The following is a 20827-nucleotide window of genomic DNA, read 5'->3' on the forward strand; positions in this document are numbered from 1 at the left end:
TTTAAGTTTGGCAATGTTATTTAAAGTACGTGGTGAATGTTCTTCCGCTCTACTTACGTGATTTATCATCACCTCCCAGGGCATCAGACAGGTCCAACTCACCCTGAGAGAGGACTACATCCCAGAGAGGACAGAGGGAACGAAAAAGACCACACTTACTCAGTACAACACAAAAAGAGTTTCATTCATTCCAGCCTCTCATTGAAGCTTCTGGCATTTTGTCGCATTGAAATGACTGGAATTGTGCAGTCACACAGGCATGGTAATCCAGATGAGGTCCTGCTTCCAAACTGAGCCCCCAGTGCACTAATCCTCCCGTTTGTTATCCAGATCATTTACTTCAAACAACACAAAGGTTCAGGCAAACAAAAACGAGATACCTTCACTGACTCACAACCTCAAACTACGACTATGGACATCTGGAAAAAGTAGAGATTTATATTCTGTTTATCAAGTTTCAGTGAAACTTCAGTGTTGTTAATCTGATCAAAGTACCAGACCGGTCTCCACCCTTTGGTCGTGTCCGAAGTAGTAACAGGTTTAGAGATGCAGGAGGGAGAGCCAAGTACTAGAAACCACTTATGAAAGACAAGTATACGGGAGCAAGATCCCAGGTTAGAAGACCATCTAACCCACAGACAAACATAAGTCAAAGTCTCCACCAGGGATCTTCTTTAGATTAGATTAGATAGAATTTTATTGATCCCTTGGGAAGACCCCCTCAGGGAAATTGAGGTTCCAGCAGCATTTTATAGCAGCACGCTATATGTCTTGAAGCCACTACTTGGGTCCTGCACTTGGGAAGGAGCAGTCTGTGGCTGAAGAGGCTCCTCTGGTTGCTAATGACTGTGTTTAGAGGGTGACTGACATCGTCCATAATGTCCAGCAGTTTGTCCAGTGTTCTCTTCTCTGCCACCGTGACCAGAGAGTCCAGCTTCATGCCAACCACAGAGTCTGATCAGTTTGCCAGTCTGGATGTGTCCTTCTTGGATGCGCTACCCCCACCCCCCCAGCACACCACAGTGTAAAAGTGAACGCTGGCTACTACAGACTAGTGGAACATCTACAGGAGTTTCCTGCAGATATTAAACGACCGCAGCCTCCTCAGGAAGTCCAGCCTGCTCTGTCCCTTCCTCTACAGGTGGTTGTTCTGGGTTGTCTAGTCCAGTGTGCTGTCCAGCCACAGCCCGAGGTACTTGTAGGAATCCACAGCTTCCACCTCAACTCCCTCGATCAGAACTGGTCACGGTCTTGGTCTAGACTTCCCAAAGTCAATGACCAGCTCCTTTGTCTTCGAGGTGTTGAGGTATAGATGGTTTGTGTGGCACCAGGCAGCAAAGTCCTTCACTACGCTCCTTTAAGCCTGTACCTTTTTTATCTCATTATTGGGATTAAAGACAAGTGCCTCTGGTGCACACGTTTCGCAGATGAGGAAACAGAAAGCTGGCCAAAGAAAGAGCGGTGTTCGATAGGATGAGATTAAACCATGTCTGGCTTAAGTGTTGTGTGGTGTTGAAGCCGGGACTCCCCCCTTCGATAAAAGTTTCATTACCATTGGTGTCACTACAGCATCTCATTAATATAGTATTAAAACCCACTTCTCTCTTGTCTTCTCCAGCAAGTTATATTACAGTCATTACTTTTAGGATTACTGGGAGTGCCCTTGCATGGTTGACATCATACCTGACCAGTCGTTCTCACTGTGTTTTGTACAGTAACACTACCTCTAACCTTAGTGACATGAAATTTGGGGTTCCACAGGCGTCCGTCTTAGGCCCCCTGCTTTTCTCCCTATATACACCACACCTTGGGCACATATTGCGGCGTTTTGGGGTTACCTTTCACTGCTATGCTGATGATACTCAGTTATACATGCCGACAGCTGCTGGTAATCTCATTCACATAAAATCCTTAGAAGACTGCCTTGCATCAGTGAAAAGCTGGATGTCTAGCAACTTCCTACTTTTAAACTCTGATAAGACTGAAATGATGGTTCTTGGTACAGTGAGACATCAGCATCAATTTGACCAGTTAACGCTTAGCCTAGGCTCGTGTGTCATACATCAGTGAGCAACCTTGTATTTTTTGATCCTATGTTGACCTTTGACCTCCACATTAGAGATATTACGAGGTCTTCTTTCTTCCACCTGTGAAATATAGCAAAGATTCATCTCATCCTGTCTATGGCTGATGCTGAGACCCTAATTCATGCATTTGTTTATTCTAGATTGGACTACTGCAATGTTCTATTTTCTGGTTTACCGCAGTGCAGCATTAGGAGTCTCCAATTGGTTGAAAACGCTGCTGCCAGACTTTTGACAGGAAACAGAAAGTTGAAACACATTACACCCATTTTGACGTCTCTTCACTGGCTTCCTGTCCCAGTGAGATCAGACTTTAAGGTTCTGTTACTAAGCTAAAAAAAATATTCGTGGACTAACATCTCCCGACTTAGCTGACCTACTTAAACCCTATGTACCGGTCCGGGCTTTGCGTTCTCAGGGTGCAGGACTACTTTGTGTCCCTAGAGTGAATAAAAGGTCTGCAACTTACAGAGCTTTGTCTTATCGTGCCCCTTTTCTGTGGAATGATCTCCCTGCACCAATTAAACAGTAAGATTCTGTAGAGACTTTCAAGTCCAGACTTAAGACGCACTTATTTTCCCTTTCGTAGGCCAGCCTACTGGCATAGTATGTTACTATGCTTTTTACCCTTTTAAATTCATTTTATTAGGAAACAGACCAGGCAACTTTATCTAAAGTCTAGGTCTTTTAGTGAAGCTTAGGGCTAGTGGCCGGCGATCACCATAGTATTTCTTCTGTTTTTCTTGTTACTTAATGCTGAGAAATTATACTGTATTTCTTGTCTTTCTGTTGCCTGATTCTGTTTTTTCTCTCTGTTTGAGGTGCGGCTCCATCCAGAAGTGGGAGTGGACGTCTTCTTCTGCAAGCCTCCCGTCCTGGACACCAGCATGGACTCCCAAAATTTCCTGTATATTTGTATTGTCAATTGTGTCAATAGCATGGCCCCAGCAGAGGGTCGGTCACCCTTTTGAGTCTGCTCTGCTTGAGGTTTCTTCCTCAAAATCATCAGAGGGAGTTTTTCCTTACCACTGTTGCCTGTGTGCTTACTCTAGGGGTTGGTAAGGTTAGACCTTACTTGTGTCAAGCACCTTGAGGCAACTTTGTTGTGATGTGGCGCTATATAAATTAAATAAATTGAATTGAATTACCAACTAGATATATAGAACGCCACCAAATCAACAAGGGTGCGCTTCCGGTGGCGCTGCTCTGCGTGCGACCCGGACTTGTGTGCTGTTGCTGCTTTCTGTCTACATTTAAAACTGTCTATGTTTAACATTTTGTTGTGGTTTTGGATGCATTCATTTCCTTTGTGTTTATTGCACATAAGGATGGCATTATTTGTGAAAGCACTTCTTTTCGCGCTATTCCTCTGGACTTTGTTGAGGACATGCCAAACTTTTCTACACATGAAAGGTGAGTTTCCGCTCACCTATAGCAGAGATGTGCTGCTTTCCCTCCGCTTTTTGGGAATTACATCTCCGGGGGATTTACCTGAGGCTCTGGTGGTCCAACCAACTCGCAAGTTACGACACTGAAAGCGAGGCCGGCGAGGAGGGATACGGCAGCGTCTCCACCGTAGAGGCAGCAGACCTCCGCTGACAGGCATGATTCTCTGTAACGCCCGGTCTTTGAGGAACAAAATGCAGGAGCTCCGGGCTATTGCCAAGGTATGCTTCGAGTATCGTGAGTCGAGCATGCTGGTTTTTACGGAGACTCGGCTACATGCAGATATACCGACTTCTTTTATTGAACTGGAAGGCTTCTCTGTTATTCGCGCGGATCAGACCGAAACGTCAAGAAAGAGCCGTGGAGGGGGAATCTGTGCATACGTCAGCAACAGCTGGTGGAGGAATTACATCGTGAGGGACACTGTACGCAACACTGACGTTGAACTGCTGTGTCTCTCCCAGAGACCTTTTTATGTTCCTCGAGAGTTTGGAAATGTTTTAATCTGTATTGTTTATGTCCCTCCTAGTGGTAACGTGGCCCGGGCAGCAGCTCAAATTGCTGACTCTGTTCATCATAAGCTGCAGCGCACGCCTGGGGCCCCCGTTTTTGTTCTTGGAGATTTTAATCACTGCAAACTGGAAATGTCTCTTCCCGTCTTTGAACAGTATGTTAAATGTGCCACTCGAGATAATAAAATTTTAGACAAATGCTATGGAAACATTAAAAATGCGTATAGTTCTAGAATGAAGCCTCCTCTGTCAAATTCTGATCATAATACAGTCCATTTAATTCCTACATACAAGACTGTGTTCAAGAGAAGGAAACCTCAGACAAAGACTGTGTCTATATGGACACAGGATTGTGTGGAGACACTTAAGGGTTCATTCCTCTGCACAAACTGGAATATTTTTCATGATTTGAATATAAATGAGGCCACAGAAACAATAACAGACTATATTAAGTTTTGTGTTGACTGTGTGGTTCCCAAAAAGGACATTATTGTGTATCCCAATAACAAACCTTATATTACTAGAGAAGTAAAGGATTGTATTAATCGTAAAAAGATCACTTTCAAAAAACATGATAGAGCTGGTTTAAAAACAGTTCAAAAAGAACTTAATCAATTGTGGGAGGCAAGAAGGAAGCACAGGAACATCATAGAACAAAATTTTAGGTCTATGGACTCGAGAAGGCTTTGGGATTCTATGAAAGCTGCGGTTAACATGACTGCAGCAAGAAAAAGCTTAGTAACTCATGATGAACTGGAGAAAGCTAACGAACTTAATGATTTTTTTCTCAGGTTTGAAACTCAGGATTTTTCATTCGAATGCAATCATGTGTTACAGCCTCTTCCTGCTACTGAGGTTGGGTTGGTAGTTGACCCCCATAAAATTAAGTTACTATTTAGTAGGGTTTGTAAGGGTAAATCCATTGGCCCTGATGGCATTTCTCCTTTTCTTTTGGGGACCTGCGCAGAAGAGCTCACTCCAGCTTGGTGCCCAGTTTTTCAACAGTCTGTAGACACACACACACACACACACACACACACACACACACACACACACACACACACACACACACACACACACACACACACACACACACACACACACACACACACACACACACACACACACACACACACACACACTTCCTAACCTCTGGAAAAAATCGACTATTATTCCTGTTCCAAAGAAACCCAGTCCAACTGAGAGTAATGATTATAGACAAGTTGCGTTACCTTCCGTGATAGTTAAATGTTTGGAGAAATATATTATTTCTATATTGAAAGCCGATGTTAACTCTAAATTGGATCCACTGCAGTTTGCTTACAGACATGGACGAGGTACAGACGATACAATTAATAGTATCACCCATTTGACCCTAAAGCATCTTGAGGATCCCAAGGCTTACGCACATCTTTTGTCGATTTTAGCTCTGCTTTTAATACCTTGCAGCCTCATTTGTTATTAAGTAAATTGTCTCAGATGACTGTAGACCCGCTTATTGTGAAATGGTTTTATTCTTTTTTAATAGGACTCAGAATGTTAAAGTAAACAACACAGTCTCAGACTCCAGATTTACGAGTATTAGCACAGGAGTACCTCAGGGTTGTGCGAGTTCCCCTGTTTTGTTTACGTTATATACAAATCAATGCAGCAGTCGTCTCCCCGGTAACCTTATTTTTAAGTTTTCTGATGACACCGCCATCCTCGGCCTCTGCACAAGGACAAAGATTGCTCATCTTATTTTTCTGAGGTGGAGTCTTTTGTTCAGTGGTGTAATGCTAATCACCTGGTTATAAATGTAAATAAAACGCAGGAAATGGTTCTAGATTCTCGTTCTGTTGGGGACCAGACTCCAGTTGTAATTCATGATTAAAAAAATCTGCAAGGTAAGCTCTTATAGATATCTAGGTGTTCACTTAGTCTATTTAGCTGGGGAACCCATATTGATCATTTGTGTGTATTGATTGTATTTTTACTTCGACTTAGGGTATTTGGTGGTGACCAGAAAGTTATGCTTTTATTTTATCGGGCGGTGTTGGAGAGCATCATTAGATACGGGATGGCAGCATGGTATGGAAACTTATCGGTTCAGCTAAAATCGAAGCTTTCTCGCTTGGTGCAGACTGCTATGAAGTTTATGGGGAGGACCGGAACCCTTCCCCTTCAGCCCATCTATGAGCAGTCTGTTTATAGGCAAGCACAGAAAATACTCTGTGATCCATCCCACATCCTCCATCAGGAGTATGAACTTTTACCATCTGGCAGACGATACAGAGTTCCCAAGTGCAAACTGAACAGATACAAGAACTCTTTTGTTCCAACCTCAATCAGACTCTTGAATGCTGCAGGGGTTGTCCGGGAGCTGAATTAAGGGCTTTGTGCATGGATGTGTATGCACTTGTGAATATAGTAGAGAAGCTTGAATCTTCGACTGGACTGGGTTGCTTGACACAAGGACATGTGAGGACGCGAGGACACGTTTTATGATATTGTAAAACGTGCACTCAATATTGTCTTGACACATAAATGTTGGCTTTACACTGTGCGAGTTTTGGCCCTTTTTCAGTTGATTTTTCATTCGTGTGAAAATGTTTTGGACCGAGTTTCAGGTTAATCGCGCATCCTGCATCATGTAGTGTACATGGAGTAACAGGCTGCATTTAACATCTCACAACCACCTCCTGATCGCTGATCGTATGGTCAGATGAAAATCAAATCTGTTTGATATTATTCTGGTCAGCCGTCGTGAGGGTATCCTGCTGCTGAAGACCAACAAGCATCCAACCGCTCGCACTGTGCATGTGAAAACACCGCAGAGCTGTCTTGTAATGTTTTTTGTTGTTGTTTTGTTTTTAAACTTTGATGTCTCCCATCGAGAGTTTTTGTAAATTAAGTTTGAAAAAAAAAAAAGCTTACGTTTTGCTTCTGGAAACACGAGTTCAACGTGTGGTTTTTGAACGTACAATGTGTGTGAGAACATAAATCGTGTGCGCTGAACTTTTACACCGTGCGGTTCTGTTGTACAGTTTGAACTGAAACAGAGTACAGTGATTAAAATATCAAACAGTGTCTGCCCAGCTTCTTCTACTGCCATGAACACTACTGGCCAGTAGATGGCAGTAGAGGCCTTGAAAACTTGCCAAAACAAAATTCCAGATAATCCGTGTCTGTTACATTTAAGATGCGTGGAATTTAACAAATGCAAATACAATAACAACGTCTATAAACCCAGAGAATATATTCATCAGAGTTTTAGGCACTAGAGTTTAATGCTGCTGTCCGTGGAGCCTGAACAGAGTGTCTGAAATGCATTTCTCATGTCGTGAATGTACTGAGATTACCCTATCCTACCCATAATGCATTGCTGAGCACACATCTGCTATGTAACTTTTAACAGGTAGGTGCTCAACTGATTTTAAATTTTAAAAATGTTTGCCGCTGTTCAGCTTTGTTTACTACGTTATCGGTCTAAAAGTTATCGGACAAAAATTTTTCGGAAGATAATTAGTCCGATAATGGTTTTTAAAGTTATCTAAAAAGATAATCCGATTATGAAAATATTATCTTCGATAATTATCTGTTATCGGATTATCGGAACTGTGCCCACCACTGGTTATATGTAGACATGTGTATGTATATATATGTATAAGGGTGGGTGTGTGGGTGTGTGTGTACAAGTAAGGTGCGTGCTGCATGGGCAGAGTAACAATCAAGAACCCTTCTCAGGACCCGTTCAATGCAAGCCCTGAACAGAGTGGGGAGCAGAACATACCCCTGATGAACCCCAAAAATCATTAGAAAGATGCCTGGAACTAGTCTCTGATGACTGACACCAGAATGTTCTAGACAAATTTAAAGGAAACCCCTCCAGATGGATCATCAGTGCCCTCAAAGTTCTCATTGTCAATAACCCGTAATGCTTTGAAATGCCACCAACCTGAATCCTGCAGCTTCTCTTTGTGACAAACAAAATACTCTGAGATAAGACATCTCCTTCTGGTAACTCCAATGCAATCCATGGCACCCCCAGGATCTTGTCACAGAAGGTCTCCCATGCATTTAGGTGTTTCATTTTTTTTTGGGGGGGGGGGGGGTCCATTGTCTCTAAATACTCCACCCTAAGCCAGCCTGGTCTTGGGACTTCACTACAACCAGGACACCAAGCAGATGTTAATCTGCTGGAACCATTAGGGGAGCAACAACAGTTAGTCCCCACTCTGCGCCACACCCACGCAGTCTGTGAGGACTTGGAATGTAGAGTGGGAGGAGCAAGCAGCAGCTCCTTTCCATTTAAAAGGGTCACATTGTGTAAACCCCATTCTCTGTGTGATGTGGAGATGAGTCAGGATGAGCGTCCAGTGTCGTACCTAGAGCAAAAATCAACACGAGCTGCTGTGTCCCCAAGCAGAGACACCCGCCAAAGAAATAACATTTACCTTTAACATTTAAATACAGGAGGAGGGGGAGTAACAGGAAGACAGAGATCAGGAAGGAGAAGAAGAGTAGTAGCCAGTAAAGCACTACTGATCAGTATGTCTGGTATTTATATTTGCAAACTGTTTTTCTTTTCATACTCTGTGTGCTTCTTACCCTGTGTGCTGCTATACAATGCTGCTGGAAAATTCTATCTAACAGTTAACATTAAAAGTCCACAAAGTCCAATCATTTTTTAAACTGTGAATGTAGAAAGTTACCCACGAAAAGCAAAATTTAGGTCTGAAAACGCTTGACTAAAGGTGTCTGCGACGCATGTCGCAGAAGTCCATATATGGAGTGTAGGTTGCCCTGTGAAACGCCCACTCAGCCGGGTGCCACACCCACACGGAGAGGGACGAGCACCTGCTTTTCATTTAAAACAGCGAGCAAAGAAACATAAAAATTTATTTTACACTTAAGGGTTTTTTTTAAAGCAGGTGGTTAAAACCTAAAAATCAAAATAAAGGAACGCATAATATGACCCCTTTATGGTGGGCTGAAATAAACAGATTTCAAACAGATTTATAAATGAAGAGTGTGGTGTTATTTTACATTATAAGGTATGAACGTGGAGTAAGCGTGTGTAAAGGTGCCGTGGACGTGTGCGGGTGTGGGTTTGCCGTGGGACCGTTACGGGGCCTGAATGCGGCACAAAGGACGCGCGGCTGTGCGGAGCTCAGACTTACCGTGAAACGGCAAAACAGCCAGAAACAAACACACAGACACCGTCCACGGAGCCATTCCAGCTGTCCACGGGGTTTACACTGATCCCACGACGCCACAAAGAGCACAGCCCGTAAAAACCTTCCACACAACTGCCGCCGCCGCTGCAGAAAAACCGCAGTCAGTCACTGCGCGTGACACTCCCACACTGCACATCCGGCCAGACCCTTCAAAATAAAACCACTGCACTGTGACAGCGCGACTTCCTACCACAATAAAGGCATAACTAAGGCGCCACCGACTGACTATCTATCTATCTATCTATCTATCTATCTATCTATCTATCTATCTATCTATCTATCTATCTATCTATCTATCTATCTATCTATCTATCTATCTATCTATCTATCTATCTATCTATCTATCTATCTATCTATCTATCTATCTATCTATCTATCTATCTATCTATCTATCTATCTATCTATCTATCTATCTATCTATCTATCTATCTATCTATCTATCTATCTATCTATCTATCTATCTATCTATCTATCTATCTATCTATCTATCTATCTATCTATCTATCTATCTATCTATCTATCTATCTATCTATCTATCTATCTATCTATCTATCTATCTATCTATCTATCTATCTATCTATCTATCTATCTATCTATCTATCTATCTATCTATCTATCTATCTATCTATCTATCTATACTAGAGACCATCAGGTCCACAGGGTTTGTTCTTTTCCATAGTGGGGTTGCATAGCAAAACAATTGTGCATTCTGTGATAAAAGCATCAACTTTTGCACACATATTCTAAATTAACTCATGTTTATTTTCAGAGCCATCCTGGAGCTGACCTCGAATGAGCTACAGGGGTCAATAAAGAATTACACAGAGGTCAAAATTTAAAAATGCTCAAAATGCTCCAATTATGTTGAAAACTATACCACATTATTTGTCTGATTATAAAGATTCCAAAAAGGTATAGTTTGGACTATCTATGACTGAATGTTCTGGAGTTATGTGGTAAAAACAGCAAAAATGGTGATAAAGATCTGTTTCAGTTTGTACAGGGGCCAAAAGTTAAAGTTGCTCCAATTTTGGTAAAAAAAAAAAAATGATGCAAATTATTGGTTGAAATAAAAGGATTAATAAATGGAATAGTTTTGACTCTGTTGAATGCTTGGTCTCCAAAATTAAAGGTCAAACAAGGCCAACATCCATTGGGTTCTATGACATGTGACATATGTAACCCTGTAACATGATAACTTTTAATGATTCATCAGTTTATGTGTTCCTCTAAAGACATCAACATATAGTACCTAAGTTCTTAGGTTTCCATTTGATAGCATAATGATTATACTTTTTATTTTCCTATAGTATGTTAACAGAGTTACTTTAGATAGATACCAGTACACACACACTCACAGCTTCTACTTCTACAGCTTAGCCTACTAACTATATTTGATTTCACTACTAGACTACATACGAATTACCTTTACTACAATCTTCTCCTGTGATGTCTTATCCTTCTTATGTCTTATTACTTATTATATTATATATACCTTTTTCTTGAGCTGCTTGGGTGGGTAGGGAGAGTTCCCATGGGATAAAAAAGCTTTTTAACCTACCATCCCTGGTTCTCAAGACCAGGCACCTAAGTGGCTCTACTCTACTGTTTTCTACTCTCCTATTTCACTCTTCCTTTTTAGATCTACCTTTGTATACTGGCATAGTTCTACCTTAGAATTGGAATATAATACATAAGATATACCTTACTGAATTTTCATGACAGATGGTGCAAATTATTCCTTTTTAAAATACTATTAACCATTGAGCTCAGGTGCATTCTGTTTCCACTGATCATCCTTGAGGTGTTTCTACAACTTAATTGGAGTCCAGCTGGGGTGAATTCAGTTGACTGGACATGATTTGGAAAGACACACACTGTCTACATATAAGTTCCCACAGTTGACAGTCAGAGCACAAACCAAACATGAAGTCAAAGGAATTGTCTGTAGACCTTTGAGTCAGGACTGTCAAGACAGTCTCAAGGCACAAATCTGGGGAAGGGTACAGAAACATTTCTGCTGCTTTGAAGGTCCCAATGAGCACAGTGGCCTCCATCATCCCTAAATGGAAGAAGTTTGGATCCACCAGGACTCTTCCTAGAGCTGGCCACCCAACTAAACTGAACAGTTTGGGGGAGAAGGAGTTTAGTCAGGGAGGTGACCAAGAACACGATGGCCACTCTGTCAGAGTTCCAGCATTCCTCTATGGAGAAAGGAGAACCTTCCAGAGGGACAACCATCTCTGCAGCAATCCACCAGACAGGCCTGTATGGTAGAGTGGCCAGACGGAAGCCACTGCTTAGTAAAAGGCACATGACAGCCCACCTGGAGTTTGACAAAAGACACCTAAAGGACTCTCAGACCATGAGAAACAAAATTCTTTGGTCTGATCAGACAAAGATTGAACTCTTTGGTGTGAATGCCAGGCGTCCTGTTTGGAGGAAACCAGTCACCATTCCTACAGTGAAGTGTGTTGGTGACAGCATCATGCTGTGTGGATGTTTTTCAGCAGCAGGAACTGGGAGACTAGTCAGGATTGAGGGAAAGATGAATGCAGCAATGTACAGAGACATCCTGGATGAAAACCTGCTCCAGAGCGCTTTTGACCTCAGACTGGGGTGACAGTTCATCTTTCAGCAGGACAATGACCCAAAGCACACAGCCAAGATATCAAAGGAGTGGCCTCAAGGACAACTCTGTGAATGTCCTTGAGTGTCCCAGCCAGAGCCCAGACCTGAATCTGATTGAACATCTCTGGAGAGATCTGAAAATGTCTGTGCACTGACACTCCCCATCCAATGATGATGGAGCTTGAGAGGTGCTACAGAGAGGAATGAGCAAAACTGCCCAAAGATAGGAGCACCAAGCTTGTTGCATCATATTCAAGAAGACTTGAGGCTGTAACTGCTGCCAAAGGTGCATCAACAAAGTATTGAGCAAAGAGTGTGAATACTTACGTACGGGTGGTTTCTTAGTTTTTTAAATTTTTAATAAATTTGCAATATTTAAAAAAAAAACTTTTTCATGTTGCTATGGTGTGTTGTGAGTAGAACTTTTAGGTAAAAAAAAATGTATTTCATCTATTTTGGAAAAAGACCGTAACATAACAAAATATGAAAAAAGTGAAGCACTGTGAATTCTTTCCGGATGCACTGTGCAAACAGTATGGCACTCTATGGAAAATCTGCATGGATTAGATAATTTTCAAAAACTGAGTGACTGTGCAAGGAGACGAGTGAGGAAAGTCACCAAGACATCCAGACAACCGAGAAGTAGTTATTGGCTTCTCTGGCTGTGATTGGAGAAATTATGCATTGTCCATCTTTTGCACTTTGTGTCACCAGTCAGGGGTGCCAAAAAGGGGAGAATAAGGGGAAGGATTCTTGGGGCCCATGATTGACACAGGCCCAGAGAGGCCCCTAATACAACTATAAAACTGGCAAAATAACATGACACTCAGTTATAAACTTACAATAATGCATAGATTTTATTTACAATGTATTGGTAACACTATTGTTTTGGAAACATTTCTCAATGCTCACCCCCGACCCCACCCGTATTTACGTAAAATGGTTCAGTCCACCTGCTCCGTTAGACTGCTGCAGAAACTTTTCACAGACAGTCAGTGCAGGAGGGGAGGCAAGACAGCTCAGAGAGCAAAAAGTAAAAAATAAAAAAGGTCAGACAGGAGGAAGAAGCGAAGGGTCGACAGTATATCACCCAGTCCTTTCATAGGCAAGGTGGGTCTGTGATGGAAAGTTCTGGATTGTTAGCCTGTTGTCTGTTCCTAACTTTGTCCATAAGCTAGCTCACTTTTCTCTCCATGTTAGCTCATATTTCAAATCAAATCAAATCAATTTTATTTATATAGCGCCAAATCACAACAAACAGTTGCCCAAGGCGCTTTATATTGTAAGGCAAAAGCCATACAATAATTACGGAAAAACCCCAATGTCAAAAAGACCCCCTGTGAGCAAGCACTTGGCGACAGTGGGAAGGAAAAACTCCCTTTTAACAGGAAGAAACCTCCAGCAGAACCAGGCTCAGGGAGGGGCAGTCTTCTGCTGGGACTGGTTGGGGCTGAGGGAGAGAACCAGGAAAAAGACATGCTGTGGAGGGGAGCAGAGATCAATCACTAATGATTAAATGCAGAGTGGTACATAAAGAGCAAAAAGAGAAAGAAACACTCAGTGCATCATTGGAACCCCCCAGCAGTCTAAGTCTATAGCAGCATATCTAAGGGATGGTTCAGGGTCACCTGATCCAGCCCTAACTATAAGCTTTAGCAAAAAGGAAAGTTTTAAGCCTAATCTTAAAAGTAGAGAGGGTGCGAAGCGCTCTATTGGGGTGATATGGTACTATGAGCTCCCTAAGATAAGATGGGACCTGATTATTCAAAACCTTATAAGTAAGAAGAAGAATTTTAAATTCTATTCTAGAATTAACAGGAAGCCAATGAAGAGAGGCCAATATGGGTGAGATATGCTCTCTCCTTCTAGTCCCTGTCAGTACTCTAGCTGCAGCATTTTGAATTAACTGAAGGCTTTTCAGGGAACTTTTAGGACAACCTTGTTGTGTGGGCCGCTGAAGAGGAGGTACTGCTGGCCCACCACCACCAGATGGCGCCCTGCTTGGAGTGCGGGCTTCAAGCACGAGAGGGCGTCGGAGCCGCTGGATGTGACAGGTGTCACTTATCAGCACCAGCTGTCACTCGTACAACTCATCACCATAAAAGCCGGACTGCAACTCCACCTCCTCGCCGAGAAATCAGCTATCAATCGAGGTAACCTTCTCTGCGATTATTATTGTAACTAAACATTGTTCTGTGTGCAGCTGTATTCCTGGGGACTAAGTCTGAAGCTGGATTGGCGGATAGTGGGAGTGCGACGTTCTTCGCCTCTCACTCCATCCAGGGAAGAGACTGACAGGAGCTGCACGGGTGAAACTGTTTCTGGAGGTAGAGGTTCTCCCTCCCGGAGGAACTATTCAAGGGACGATTACTGGGTGTGTCTTCACACACCCACCATTAACTGTTTCTGCTCCTGCCAGCAGTACCTGGTCTGACAGCTGGAGACGGTGGCCACCTGGGACTCGGGACTTGGCGGCTCCGGTGTTCTTCAGATCCGCTGGCGGTGGAAGCCGTGTGGGACCGGCTCTTCTCTGGAGGGACGTCTTCTATCCTCGAGCCTGCCCACACGTCACCTTGTATACGATTGACTGTACTCCTCTATTGTGATTGTCTGTATTCCGTTGTGCGATTCACAACATTAAATTGTTACTTTTTGGCTCATCCATTGTCCGTTCATTAACACCCCCTGTTGTGGGTCCGTGTCACTACATTTGGCTCATCCATTGTCCGTTCATTAACACCCCCTGTTGTGGGTCCGTGTCACTACACCTTCCCAACAAACCTGATAATAATGAATTACAATAGTCTAGCCTAGAGGAAATAAATGCATTAATTAGTTTTTCAGCATCACTCTGAGACAATATTTCTGAAGAAAACTCTGGAATTATACATTTCATTGTTGCTTTAGTTAAATAATCAATGCAGGCAAACGGCTAGCAAGCTGTTGTGCTAAAAAAATGACTTATGGTCCACACAGACACATCGGGGGAGCAGCAGCACATCTGTCAGTTCTCACCCCCAACTAGAGGTGGGTGGATCGATCCTAATATCGATAATATCAATACCAACGCTGTTATTGATATTGAACAATCCTCATGTAAAAAGATCGATACTCAAGCTTGTTTTCTCTCCTGCACGCACTGACTGCTGCGCATACAGATTCATCAAAGTCTACTCTCTGTCTACGAGCAGCGCTGCGCTATGTCACACAACACGAAGCAGTGCACCCTCCCCCCTCTGGTCTTTTGTTGTTGCGCAGTCACGTGGCTCAGCGGCGCCAGCCAATTTTGTTGTGGTGTGTTAATTTTGTTGTATTGTGGTTTGTCAGCCCTCTACCTCAGGAGATTTTGTTTTAAGTTACAATGTTTGGCGAAATTCTATCCTAGGTCTTTTGGATCCTTTGGATCTATGAAGCTTAAATATGAAAAAGTATCATTATCGGTATCGATATCAGCAATACTGGGCCTGTATTTACTTGGTATCGGATCAATACCAAAATTCCCAGTATCGCCCACCTCTATCCCCCACCTGAACAAGCCCAGGAACCCCTGAGTTGAGCAGCTGTGTGTTGAATTAATCGATTGTTATGGAGAAAAACATTAAAAAAATAATAATAATTCTGAAATAGAAAAGCCTACAGTTTGTATTTATTTCAGAATAATTTTAATGGTTTGAAAAGCATCAGCTATCACTGAAATATAATGTTTGTTCAGTAGTTTGCAACTGCCACTCTTCTTTGTAGTAGGAACAGAGAACATTTCTAGTGCGTGCAAAATGGGTGACTGCTCTCAATCCAATCAGAGAAATGTTTACATTTTCTGAAATTCATAAGATTAAATAGTATTAACCAGCCTCATATATGTATTTTTGTCAGTCTCGTATCAGTCTTGCTGCAAATAACTGAATCTAAATGAGTTTCACTGTATTTTCAGTGCTTCCCCTACCAAGTAACTGTCAAATCACGTTTTTCTTTTCACAAATATGGGAATGATAGTCAAAAATATCATTAAATGCATAGTTTTATGTAAAAGAGTATCAAAATTTTTGTGGACGGCTATGGAGGGGCCCAAAAAGTTTTCTTTTCATGGGGCCCAAAATCCCTGGTGGCGCCCCGTCACCAGTTATACCGGTTCATGATGAAGTGGTATCGTGGTAGGCGCTTGGTCCGTACAAAAAAGGCCAAGGTCTGATATTGCCGCACAGACTGACCACGCAAGGTTAATAATTTGTTTATTATCTGGCTGTTTGGAGCTGTGTTTTCATCTTGTTGGTCTTCATTGTTCATGTTCACTTGCAGCTTGTTTGCTGTTAATTCCTCCAATTCAAACTCATCCTGTGTAATAAAATTTGCTCAAAGAATGGTCCTCTTTGTCACTCATAATTTCTTTGTTCGCTTTTTGTTTTATTTTATTTTGCACTGTGAAAATTGTTTGTTGTCCGGGGTGGGGGGGTGGAGTTTAATGGGAGTAGGTCTGTGGGTGAGTGTGTGTGAGATGAAGCTGTTTGTCAGCCTGCTGGTGTGGGACTGTTGACCTGCAGCATCTCCTGGAGGGCAACAGGTCAAACAGATCGGTGGGCTGGGTGTGTGGGGTCTTCTGTGATGGCCTTGGTTCTCCTCAGGCAGCAGGATATGGTGATGGTTTCCAGGCTGGGCAGCCGATGATCATTTGGGCAGTGTTTATGACCCTCTCCCCAGCCTTCCCATCTTTGGCTGTGGAGCCTGTGGATCGCACACCCAGACAGTATGTCAGTACGTTTTCCACCGAGGACTGATAGAAGGCCAGCAACAGCTTTGTGTCCAGGTTGTTCTTCCTGAGGACATGCAGAAAGTGTAGCCACTGCTGAGCCTTCTTAACCAGTGCCCTGATGTTGGAGGTCCAGGAATGATCTGTGGAGATGTGGTGCCCAAAAACCTGAAGGTAATGACAGTTTCCACCTGTTCTCCATTTATGGGGGGGTGGGGGTTCCTGTCTGTTCTTCCTGAAGTCCATGATGAGTTCTTTTGTCTTATGAACGTTCAGGGTCAGGTTGCTCTCTGAGCACCAGAGCGACAGTTTCTCCACCTCTGCCCTTTACGCTGTCTCGTCCCCGTCTCAGATGAGTCCATCCACTGTTTCAAACTAGTAGAATATTATCTCCAACCACCTAAAGGAGTTCAGCCCCAGTATACCATTGACCTTTACCCACGTGACTAACCTCTGGTTGACCATGCCAGGGCAACTCTGGAGTCCACCTAAGTGTTTTCCACATTTGGTCCAAAAATGGTTGAAAATTTGTTTCCTTGATCTGTACCAAAATTAATCCTTTAAGGGCAATTTTGTGGTCATAGTCCAGTGGACGTGGGAGGGATGCGTGTTTGGAGGTATGTATGAAGTTTTATTGTTGATTGTGGTACTCTGGAATGTCCTCAGCTAGAAACAGCCAAGTCCTTTAACTTTGAGGCACCTTTGAGGAATTTTTTTTATGTGTCAAAAACAAAATGGCCACAAACTGACTAAATTCCATATGCAAAATATGGCATCCATCCATCCATCCATTTTCTTCGGCTTTATCCAGAGTTGGGTCGCGGGGGCAGCAGCTCAAGCAAAGCCGCCCAGACCTCCCGATCCACACACACCGCCCCCAGCTCCTCCGGGGGGAACCCCAAGGCGTTCCCAAGCCAGTCGAGAGATGTAATCCCTCCAGCGTGTCCTGGGTCTTCCCCGGGGCCTCCTCCCAATGGGACGTGCCCGGAACACCTCTCCAGCAAGGCGTCCAGGGGGCATCCGGAAAAGATGCCAGAGCCACCTCAACTGACTCCTTTCGATGTGGAGGAGCAGTGGCTCGACTCCGAGCTCCTCCCGAGTGACCGAGCTCCTCACCCTATCTCTAAGGGAGCGCCCAGCCACCCTGCAGAAGAAACTCATCTCAGCAGCTTGTACTCGCGATCTAATTCTTTCGGTCATGAGCCAAATCTCATGACCATAGGTGAGGATCGGAACGTAGATCGATCGGTAAATCGAGAGGTTTGCCCCCCTACTCAGCTCTCTCTTCACCATGACGGCCCGATTCAGCAAGCGCATCACTGCAGATGCTGCACCGATCCGTCTATCGATCTCACACTCCATCCGTCCCTCATTCATGAACAAGACCTAGAGATACTTAAACTCCTCCACTTGAGGCAAGGACACTCCACCGACCTGAAGAGGGCAAAGCACCTTTTTCCGGTCGAGAACCATGGCCTCGGATTTGGAGGTGCTGATTTTCATCCCAGATGCTCCACACTCGGCTGCAAACCGCACCAGTGCACGCTGAAGGTCCTGATCTGACGAAGCCAACAGAACCACATCGTCCGCAAACAGCAGAGACAAGATTCTGTGGTTCCCAAACCAGACCCCCTCTACACCCTGGCTGCGCCTAGAAATTCTGTCCATAAAAATAATGAACAGAACCGGTGACAAAGTGCAGCCCTGGCGGAGGCCAACGTGCACTGGAAACAGGTTTGACTTACTACCGGCAATGCGAACCAAGTTCCTGCTGCGGTCATACAGGGACCGGTCCCTGTATGACCGGATAGCCCTTGCCAGAATCTCTTCGAGGCTGACTGATAGTCCTCCTCCAGAGCCTCCCCGAACTCCTCCCAGACCCAAGTTTTTGCCTCTGTGACCGCACGGACTGCGGCACGCTTGGCCTGCCAGTACCTGTCAGCTGCCTCTGGGGTCCCACCTACCAACAAAGATAAGTAGGACTCCTTCTTCAACTTGACGGCATCCCTTACTTCCGGTGTCCACCACCGGGTTCGGGGATTGCCGCTGTGACAGGCACCAGAGACCTTGCGACCACAGCTACGAGCGGCCGCATCAACAATGGAGGTGGAGAACATGATCCACTCGGACTCCATGTCTCCAACATCCTCCGGGATCTGGGAGAAGCTCTCCCGGAGGTGGGAGTTGAAGACCTCGCTGACAGAGGGTTCCGCCAGTCGTTCCCAGCAGACCCTCACGATACGTTTGGGCCTGCCAGGTCTGACCGGCTTCCTCCCCTCCCAGCGGATCTAACTCACCACCAGGTGGTGATCGGTCAACAGCTCTGCCCCTCTCTTCACTCGAGTGTCCGAGACGCGTGGCCGAAGGTCAGATGATACGACTACAAAGTCGATCATCGACCTCCAGCTCAGGGTGTCCTGGTGCCACGTGCACTTATGGACACCCTTGTGCTCGAACATGGTGTTCGTGATGGACAAACTGTGACTAGCACAGAAGTCCAACAACTGAACACCACTCGGGTTCAGATCGGGGAGGCTGTGCTTCCCGATCACCCCCCTCCAGGTCTCACTGTCGCCGCCCACGTGGGCGTTGAAATCCTCCAGGAGAACAATGGAGTCTCCAGTCGGAGCGCTATTGAGTACCCCTTCCAGGGACTCCAGGAAGGTCGGGTACTCTGTACTGCTGCTCGGCCCGTAGGCCGAGACAACGGTGAGAGACCTGTCCCCGACCCGAAGGCGTAGGCAGGGACGCGTCCCTCTCGTTCACCGAAGTGAACTCCAACACATGTCGACTGAGCTGGGGAGCAATAAGCAATGCGACCCCAGCTCTCCGCCTCTCCCCGTGGGCAACGCCAGAAAAATTAAGCGCCCAAGCTGTGCGTGGAGGTAAGCCCGACTATCTCTAGTTGGTATCTCTCAACCGCCCGCACAAGCTCAGACTCCTTCCCTCCTAGCGAGGTGACATTCCATGTCCCAACAGCCAGGGACTGTGAGCATGGACCGGGCTGCCGGGCCACCCGCCCTCGACCGCCACCCAATCCTCTCTGCACCCGACCCCCATGGCCCCCTCTGCAGGTGGTGAACCCACAGGAGGGCGGGCCCACATCGCTCTTTTAGGCTGAGCCCGGCCGGGCCCCATGGGCTAAGGCCCGACCACCAGGCGCTCGCGCGCGAGCCCCAACCCCAGGCCTGGCTCCAGGGTGGGACCCTGGCTCCGCCATACCGGGCGACGTCTCGGTCCTTGATTTTTTACTGGTCATGGAGGGCAAAATATGGCATAGCGTCTTTATTTTTGATGCTAGAGACACATACTTGGTGGTTACACCCATGTTTTCAAGGTCCAGGAAGGCATTTATGCATTAATAGAGGACCTAGCTGAGACATGTATGCACATCATTTAGGAGACGATAACTTAACTATTCTAGACTAATATGACCCCAATGAACAACTTGGGATATGTGCCAAAATCTCTATCTGGGATGAACAGCCCAAAAATGACGACGTCCTTTTTTGACCAGAGTGTTACTTTAAAAATAGCTGCATTTTCTAAACTGCAGCAGCTGCAGATTTTCCAACGTATTCAAAATGTTCAGAATGACCAATACATGTTTGGGAGGGTCATAGAAAAGTGTAAAATTTCTATTTTGATATTTTAAGAGAAAATGGCTAAAATAAGCATGTCAACTTATTACCATACATCTAAAGAAACTGAACATTTGCCATAGACATGAGGCTGTAATTGCTACCAAAGGTGCATCGACAAAGTATTGAGCAAAGGGTGTGAATACTTATGTACATGTGATTTCTTAGGGTTTCTTTTTTTTTTTTTTTTTTTTTTTATTAAATTTGCAAAAACTTCCAAAAAACTACTTCTTGAAATAAAAGAATTAATAAATGTAATAGTTTTGTCTGTGTTGAGTGCTTGGGCTCCGAAATAAAGGTCAAACAAGGTTGATGTCCATTGGATTCTATGACATGTGACAAATGTTACCCTGTAACATAACTAAGCATGACAGATGGTTTAAACTATTCCTTTTTAAAATGCTATTAACTCAACCAATAATTTGCATAATTTTTTTTTTTAACCAAACTTGGAGCAACTTTAACTTTTGACCCCTGTACAAACTGAAACTGACCTTTTTCACCATTTTTGCTGTTTTTACCCCATAACTCCATGGAATTCAGTCATAGA

At 44.3% G+C, this 20827-nt stretch overlaps 1 protein-coding gene across 3 annotated transcripts in view; it reads right to left on the reverse strand.

The window, feature by feature from the left end:
* Window positions 1-9396, reverse strand: part of cd99l2 (CD99 molecule-like 2) — a 40492-nt gene extending 31096 nt beyond the window's left edge. For 2 of the 3 annotated variants that reach the window (XM_034164187.1, XM_034164186.1), the window contains exons 1-2: window positions 9205-9394; window positions 58-114 (exon numbers count right to left, since the gene is read on the reverse strand). In XM_034164187.1, the coding sequence (XP_034020078.1) occupies window positions 58-114; window positions 9205-9259 (112 nt within the window). In that variant the 5' untranslated portion in view covers window positions 9260-9394. Of the gene's footprint in view, window positions 1-57; window positions 115-9204 lie in introns of all 3 variants that reach the window. The other variant, XM_034164188.1, reaches the window with a different exon arrangement.
* Window positions 9397-20827: the final 11431 nt, after the last annotated feature.

This window comes from Thalassophryne amazonica, chromosome 23 (genome assembly GCF_902500255.1).
Source record: "Thalassophryne amazonica chromosome 23, fThaAma1.1, whole genome shotgun sequence".
Lineage (NCBI taxonomy): Eukaryota > Metazoa > Chordata > Actinopteri > Batrachoidiformes > Batrachoididae > Thalassophryne > Thalassophryne amazonica.